This window comes from Microtus ochrogaster, unplaced genomic scaffold, assembly GCF_000317375.1.
Source record: "Microtus ochrogaster isolate Prairie Vole_2 unplaced genomic scaffold, MicOch1.0 UNK177, whole genome shotgun sequence".
In the NCBI taxonomy this organism is placed as follows: domain Eukaryota; kingdom Metazoa; phylum Chordata; class Mammalia; order Rodentia; family Cricetidae; genus Microtus; species Microtus ochrogaster.
In genome coordinates, this window is record NW_004949275.1 from 185,430 (window position 1) to 194,098 (window position 8,669).

Genomic DNA, 8,669 nt, shown 5'->3' on the forward strand with positions numbered 1-8,669 from the left:
ATAAACCCTTTCTCTTACAAAAACAAACAAGCACAAAACCTGTAACACCAATTCCAGGAGATCTGCTTCTGGCCTCTCACGTAGTACATAGACATACATCCAGGCAAAACACCCATGCACATAAAAAAGTGATAATAAATTTTTAGGGGACTGGGTAGATGGATTAACTGTTTACTCTTCTAGAGGTACCAGGTTTAATTCCCAGCATCCGCAAAATGGCTCACAACCATCTGTAAGATCCAGTTCTAAGGGATTTTCTTCTGGCTTCTGTGGACATTACACTAGCATGGTAAATAGACACCATGCAGACAAAACATCTACACACATAAAATAAATAAATTTTTTTAAAAAATGTAAATAGGATTACTAAAGACATAGTCCTTTCACACTGGGGATATGTCATTAGGTTGTATAGTTGAGACACTGTGCCTTCAATCCCTCTCTCTGGAGTTATGCTACTGACTGAATGTGTGCATTTGGGCTCACTTGTTTGGGTTTTGATAACCAGGGGTTCTGATGTGGGATTCCCCTCTGTATGCTGTGAATACCATTGGTTAGTAAAGAAACTGCTTTGAGCCTATAGCAGAGCAGGGCAGAATAGAGCTAGGCAGGGAACACTAAACTGAACGCTGGGAGAAAGAAGACAGAGTCAGAGAGAAGCCATGGAGCCACTAGAGACAAATGCACTGAAACTTTGCTGGTAGGCCATGACCTTGTGGTGATGCACAGATTAATGGAGACAGGTTAAATTAAGATGTAAGAGTTAGCCAATAAGATGTTAGAGATAATGGGCCAAGCAGTGATTTAATTAATACAGCTTTTCTGTGTGGTTATTTCAGGAGTCTGGGTGGCTGGGAAATGAACAAGTGATCTGCAACAACAGGGTTCCTTTTTTTTTAATGACAGATGTGCATCACCATACCTGACAATCAGATATTACATTGTAAATTTAAATTTTAGATCAGACACAAGCCACTATGATTGTAATTCCAATACACAGGATGCAGAGGCAGGATAAGTTCAAGGCTAGCTTGGTATACATAACAAGTTCAGGACCAGCCAGGTCTACATAGACAAACCCTGTCTCAAAATATATTCTTATAATTATGTAATATGTTGGTTATAAGGTTCCACTGGAGGCAGGCATGGTGGCCCACACCTTTAATGCCAGCAATCAGGAGACAGAGGTAGGCAGATCTGTGAGATTGAGGCCAGCCTGGTCTACATAGCAAGTTTCAGCACCATCCAGTGATGTGGGAGTGTCTTCTTCCTATCTGTTGCTTTCATTGGTTAATTAATAAAGAAAACTGCTTGGCCTGATAGGGCAGAATTTAGATAGGCGGAGTAGACCGAACAGAATGCTGGGAAGAAGATGCCATGATTCTTCTACCCAAGATGGATGTAGGTTAGAATCTTTCCCGGTAAGCCACCACCTTGTGGTGATACACACATTAATAGAAATGGGTTAGTCAAAATATGAGAGTTAGCCGAGAAGAGGCTAGATATAATGGACCAAGGAGCGTTTAAAAGAATACAATTAGCCGGGTGGTGGTGGCGCAGGCCTTTAATCCCAGCACTCGGGAGGCAGAGGCAGGCGGATCTCTGTGAGTTCGAGACCAGCCTGGTCTACAGAGCTAGTTCCAGGATAGGCTCCAAAGCCACAGAGAAACCCTGTCTCGAAAAATAAAAAAAAAAAAGAATACAATTTGTGTGTTGTTATTTTGGGTGTAAAGCTAGCCGTGCAGGAGCCAGGGCAGGATGAAAAGCAGGCCTGCTCACCTCATCACTACAATCCAGTGCTTCATTTCTTTATGAATCCTGTTCTACTACTTTCAGGCAGGAGGGACAGGCTGCTCTGGTGTCATTGCTAGAGGCTCTGATCCCCTGCCTTGGCGGCTGCCTAGGCCTAACTGGCCCTTTACCCACTTTTGTCAGTGCTCTTCCTGGTTTGGAGTCTATCATCTGGAAAGGGCTCTGGCTCAGAAACTGTGACATTCAATTGCTCTAACATCTTTGCTTGTCTATAAACTAGAGTTTCTAAATACCACCCAGTTTCTCCTCCTCTGCTCCAGTTCACTTGCTGTATTTTCTCAGGGGAAATACATTGACAGTGTGAGGGTTCTCTGTTTTAGGGTCTATTAAAAGCCCCCATTGTTGGTGGTGGTTTTTTATCTTATGCTTTTGAGGGCCCGCCACCCAGCTCCCAAATAATCACACAGAGACTTATTATTTCTTATGAAGGTCCAGCCTTAGCTTGGCTTGTTTCTAGCTAGCTTTTCTTAAATTATCCCAGCTACCTTTTGCTTCTGGGCTTTTTTTTTTTATAACCTTTCTCTATTTCTGTATATCTTTTCTTTACTTTTTATTTCATGTCTGGCTGTGTGACTGGTTGGCTGGCCCCTAGCATCCTCCTTTCCTCCTTTTCTTGTTTCTTGATCTTTCTTGCTTCCTGATCCCTCTTTTTCTCTTTCTATTTATTCTCTCTGCCTGTCAGTCCCACCTATTATTCTCTTCTGCCAAGTTATTGGCCATTCATTTCTTCATTAGGCCAATCATTTGTTTTAGATAGGCAAAATAACAGCTTCACAGAGTTAAACACAAGCAATATAAAAGAATGCAGCATATCTTTGCATCATTAAACAAATGGTTCCACAGTATAAATAAATGTAAATCACCTTAAAATAATATTTCACAACACATTGTCCTGGGTGGTGGTGGCACATGCCTTTAATTCCAGCATTTGGAGGGCAGAGGTAGACATATCTCTGTGAGTTCGAGGCTGGCCTAGCCTGGTCTACAAAGTGAGTCCTAGTACAGCCAGAGTTGTTACACAGAGAAACCCTGTCTTGAAAAACCAAAGGGAAAAAAGCATGTCTTTAATCACAGCACTATGGAGGTAGAGGCAGGTGGATCACTATGAACTGAAGGTCAGTCTGTTCCAGGACAGCCAGAGGTACATAGTGAGATACTGTCTCTGAGAAAAAAACCAATGTAGATATTTAAAACACACACACACACACACACACACACACACACACACACACACTTGCCTCTGGTTTTGTGACTGTGTGACTACAGGAAGTAGAAGGTTATTTGGGGCTCCACCCTTTGGGTAGGGAAATCCTCATTATCTTCCTTTAATTTGGTCTAGATTCCCAAACTCAGACTGTACCTGATGGTATTTGGTTTTAAAAGGCCTTGAGACAAGTTAGCCTCGAAAATCCTACATGTGAAATCCCACCAAAGGGGAAGGTTGTTCTAATTTGTAATAAAGATCTGGGAAATGTCGCTCCATGCATTTAAAGCATCTAGGACAATAAGCAGGATTTTTATAGTATATAGAAGAAAAATAACAGCTTAGGCACCAAGAGAGACAAATCCAAAGTCCTCAGGAAATAAAAACTTCCAGAGCCTTTTAGAGGCTATGAACTAGAAGGTGAAGACACTGTGGATACTGTTTCACTTTTATTTACTTTTTTTGGTGAAAATTGTTGGTGAAACTTGAGGCTGAGAATTGGGAAGATGGAGGTTTTTTTTTTTTAACATTTTTTAAAACCACATTCTTTTTGTAACCACAGAAGAAAAGGGCACACTAGGCCTTCTCATGCCAGCCAATCAGGAGAAGTCTTGCATCTACAGAAATCACAGAGACTTCTTGAATGCGCAGCCAGGAAGGCTGATGTGTACTTTTCAAGGGTCTTTTTCTGAATTCTGAATAAATGGAACACTGCCAATCTTTTCTCTGCTCTTGTCAAAGATGGAACCAAAGTGGAAGGAAGCCCTTTTATACGTGGTTATGGCCAGCTGCCTCTGTGTAGCTAATACTTACACTGGCATTTTTCAACAGTTTCTTTATAAAAGTGGGCTATGAACACTATGGTGAAGCACTAGTGGCCAGCCTGTCGACCTTCCTAGCCCATGCCCTTCAGCTCAATCATTAACATAGCTTACCTGCTCCTGGGAGTGTACTGGCCACAAAGAAATGCCAGCACCACTAGATGCCCCATAGAGCTGCAGAGAGCTCATTACCTGAAGGATGTCTTTGCCAGCATGGTCCTGATCTATTGCCCTGTTCAGAGGGCCATAGAGGTCTGGACCCAAATGTAACTCACTGTCATGCTTCCCCCTCACTTTGCCCATTTTCACATGGCCAATGGTGTTCTTTTCCCTATACAGAGGTTGGATGCCCTGGTTGTTGCTCTGTTTTGAATGTCAGTCCTTGTCAAGTTACAGCCTTGTCCTTTGTCCATAGAAGTTTGAGATGGCATTGGGTGCTCATTTGGTAGCAGCTGTTGGAGAGGTCCTTTGCCCCCATAGGCAGTTCAGTAGTATCTCCATAGCCACCTACTTAGCTCTGGGCCTGCTGTCATGCCTGGCTCTTTGTGGTCCTCAAACTGTGGGGCCATCAGCTTTTATAATGGCATCTGTTCCTGCGCCTCACAGGCCACTTCTGATCTAAGGTCTATGATGTTCTCTAGTTCCACTTTGCATTTTTGTTTCTGACAAATGCAAACACTTGCCCATGACCACGTCTAAAGAAGAAAATGTGCTGAAGTGTGAGTAGACCATGCCTACGGATGAGTCTTGCCATGCAAATGGACTCTGAAATACAATTCTCCATCAGGGTTGGTTGCTCTGATTGTGCCTTATATGAGGACTCCATAAGAAGCCGGCTGGGCCTCTTATGGTTCCAGGTGTCAATTCTTAAAGGTTAATTAATGACTGTCCTCTCTGCAGTTTACTCGAAGACATGATGCAAAGATCCTAGAACAAAGTAAGTGGGTTCGTCAGACTGGTCTACTAACTCTTCTGTAGTTTGAAATATTTCAGAAATAAAACAGTAGGAGAAATGACTCCAGAAACTCCAATGCATTCTAGGTTAGAGAGAATATTTGTCTGCAGTATCTTCTGGGTGTCGGTTAAAGGTATAGCCTGGTGACAGCCATCCAGTATGTCCAGAGGTTAAGCATGACACACCTGTAATACAACCATTTTGGGGATGGACGTAGGAAGAGCATGAATTCAGGGCCAGCCTGGGCTCCATGGGGCTCAATCTTAAAGAAACAAAACAAAATAAATTAGGCTTGGTGACCCATGCCTGCTATCTCAGCACTTGGGAAGTAGAGGCAGGAGGATCACCACAAGTTTTAGGCCAGACTGGAAGTCACCCATTGGAAATACTTTTTTCTGAGACAGCATAGGTGTACATGAAAATGTTAAAATGCATTTTTGGAAACAGGGGCTCTCTATATGCTGGTATTAAAGGCATGTGCCACCATACCTTACAAAATGTTGTGTTGTACACTGTGTGAAGATGTGTTTCTGTGATTAGTGTAATAAAAAGCTGAGTGGAGTCCAGTGGTGGCGCACACCTTTAATCCCAGCACTTGGGAGGCAGAGGCAGGTGGATCTCAGTGAGTTTGAGGTCAGCCTGGTCTACAAGAGCTAGTTCCAGGACAGGCTCCAAAGCTACAGAGAAACCCTGTCTTAAAAAACCACACACACACACACACACACACACACAAAATCTGAACAGGCAATAGCTAGGCAGGAGGTATATAATCGGAAGCTTTCTGTTCCAACTGCCCAGTCCCAAATAACTGATTCAGAGGCTGAATATAAATTATGATTGGTTGATAGCTCAGGCTTGTTACTAGTTAACTCTTTTTTTTTTTTTTTTTTTTTTTTTTTTTTTGGTTTTTCGAGACAGGGTTTCTCTGTGGCTTTGGAGCCTGTCCTGGAACTAGCTCTGTAGACCAGGCTGGTCTCGAACTCACAGAGATCCGCCTGCCTCTGCCTCCCAAGTGCTGGGATTAAAGGCGTGCGCCACCACCGCCCGGCACTAGTTAACTCTTAAACTTAACCCATATTTCTATTTATGCTTTGCCACATGATTCATGGTTTGTTATCTCTTTTTCTACATGTCCTGTTTACTCAGTGACTTTCCCACCTAGCTTTATCCTGTTCAGCTATTGGCCAGTCAGCTTGTTTATTAAACCAATCATAGTTGCATATATTCATACAGTGTATAGAAGGATTATTCACAACAGAGGTATACGCAGGACTTCTGGGCAGAGAGAGACCTCTGGGAAGAAGGCAGCAGAGTTGCCAGCTAGACACAGAGGAAGCAGAATGGGCAGTATGGAGATGAGATAAAAGCACACAGCAGAATGTAGATTCGTATAAATGGGTTAATTCAAGTTATAAGAACTAGTGGAACAAGCCCAAGCTAAAAGCGAGCTTTCATAATTAATACTAAGTCCCCATGTCATTATCTACCCTCAGGTTTGGTTTAATGTCCTTAAAGGCTTAGGCCACCTAAGAGTCATGAGTCTGTCACCATTGGAGAGACCTAGAGTATGCAAATGTCAGAAATTTTGTTGCTGTTGTTGTTCGTTTTAAGTTTTATTTATGAATTACTAAGAATATTCCAGATCAATGAGAGTTTGACTCCTCTTCCTCCAGGTTAATGTGGAAATGTCATCAGTTGTGACTCTCTTTGTTATTAAAGACCATGCATAACCAATCACATAGATGATTATTCAAATATTTCTTGTTAAGATACTTAACCTTTTGGAAGAAGGCACCTTGGAAATTACAGTGATTTTGTTCTTACCCATTAAAAAGGTTATAATCCTCTCCAGATGATAGTTTTGAACCTACTAGCTAAGTAGTCAGACTGTCTGGTATGAATCAGGGTGCTCACTTGGGTACAACTGGGATTCAGAAGGTGTTGAGGAGTCTGCCTTTGGTCTGCATATCATTTCTCTCTTTCTGTCTATTTCACCATATTTCACCTAAAACATATCTAGTCTATATTGGAGACTGTCTTTAAAAATCACACATTTTTATGTGTTTGTCATGTCATGCATGGAGGTCAGAGGACAATTTGTAGGAGTCAATTCTCTCTTGCTATGTGATCATGTGGGACCTAGGGAGCAAACTCAGGTTGCTGCAGTTAGCAATCTCACCAGCCCTGTAATGGGAACTTTGTGACAAGGTCTCACTGTGTAGCACAGGTGGGCTTCAGATTCACAGTCCTGCTGAGCAGTGGTGGTGCACACCTTTGATCCCAGCACTTGGGAGCCAGAGGCAGGTGGATCTCTGTGAGTTCGAGACCAGCCTGGTCTACAAGAGCTAGTTCCAGGACAGGCTCCAAAACCACATAGAAACCCTGCCTCAAAAAAAAACCCAAAAAAAAAAAAATCCTAGCACTCAAGAGGTAGAGACAGTCAGGTCTCTGAGTTCAAGGCCAGACTTGTCTAGAGTGAGTTTCAGGATGGCCAGGATAGCACAGAGAAACCCTGCCTGGAATAAACCAAAACAACAACAAAATTTTCCATCCATGAACCCTTCTGATGGAAGACATTTTTATATAAAATTGTGTGTGTGTGGCACACAAACATTTACTGATAATAATAAATTTATTCTAAAACAATTCTTTGGGTATACGCAAAACATATTGAGATGCTATCTCAAAAAAAGAACATATTGAGAACATATTGAGACCCTATCTCAAAACAGGGAGAGGATGTGGATGGAGAGTTGGCTTAGTAGTTAAGAGCACTTGTTGCTCTTGCAGAGGACCCCTAGGTTCAGTTCCTAGCGACTACATATTGGTTCACAACCATCCATAACTCTAGGCACAGATATGGTGTACATACATGCATGCAGACAAAACTGTAAGACTTTAAGACAATCCTGAAGCCATTTTTGAATCCTCTCAGCCTCTGTGCCATAGTGCTTCCCCTCCTCCCCTGGGAACCAAGGACCTAACAGCTACATTCGCACGTACTCAGTTCCTGAACAATTACCCATATACGCATGTTTTGGTTCGGTCCCCTGGGAAACGGGGTCAAAAATGACCTCTTACCTCATCTTATCTGGCAACAGCTCTCCAGTCAATTATTGGTAATAGCCCTTTCAAATAAGCCAATCAGAATAGTCAAAGAACAACCCGCCTTGCTTCTGTGGCCCCTTTAAAAGTAGACTGTACCCGCTATTCGGGGTCCCTTGGCTTCCCGAATGCTGAGGGACCCTGTCATGACAGAATTAATAAAATCCTCATGCTTTTGCATCGGCTGTGGTGTGTGAGATGGTCTCTGGGGGCGACTCCTTCTCGGTGTTTGGACGCTAGAGTCCAACATTTGGTTCCCTGACCGGGAATTGAGTCGCTCCCAGACACACTCTATACCCAGTTGGAGGTATAAAGAAACGAGCTCATTTTTATGTCTGTCTGTTTATGTATTATGTTTCTGTTTCTGTGTAATTGTGAATCAGTAACTTGAGAATTGTACCTGCGCAGGGCTAGTATTTGAAGGGGACCAGGCAGTGGGACAGACGTGTCCGGGAACACTTCCTGGCCCAGCCGTGGAGGATGCTTCACTGGCAATTTGTGAAACTAGGTCATCTTAGTTTCTAGGGAGTGTGGCCCTTATCGCCCACTCCCTTCCAGGTTCGTAACAGTTTGTTGCCGCACGGCTTCTGATTTTGAGTCTATGTCTGTCTTTCTGTTCTTATGTATTTTCAGCTCTATGCCAGAGTGGTGGTGAGAGCACCAGCTTCTGGTTTTGAGTTTATGCCTGTTTCTTTGTATTTTTGTTTTTGTATGTCAATTTGTTTTTGTTAAAATCCACCTGCAGGAATTCAGAACCTGGCACCGGCCCCCT

General features: G+C 42.8%; 1 protein-coding gene across 1 annotated transcript; it reads left to right on the forward strand.

Annotated features, from left to right (window-relative positions):
- The first annotated feature begins 3,646 nt into the window (after positions 1–3,646).
- Tmem187 (transmembrane protein 187) lies at positions 3,647–4,526 on the forward strand. Its single transcript, XM_013355561.2, is given in 5 exon segments — positions 3,647–3,838; positions 3,840–3,917; positions 3,919–4,124; positions 4,126–4,378; positions 4,380–4,526. Coding segments are annotated over 5 exon segments (765 nt in total). The 5' UTR covers positions 3,647–3,757.
- Positions 4,527–8,669: the final 4,143 nt, after the last annotated feature.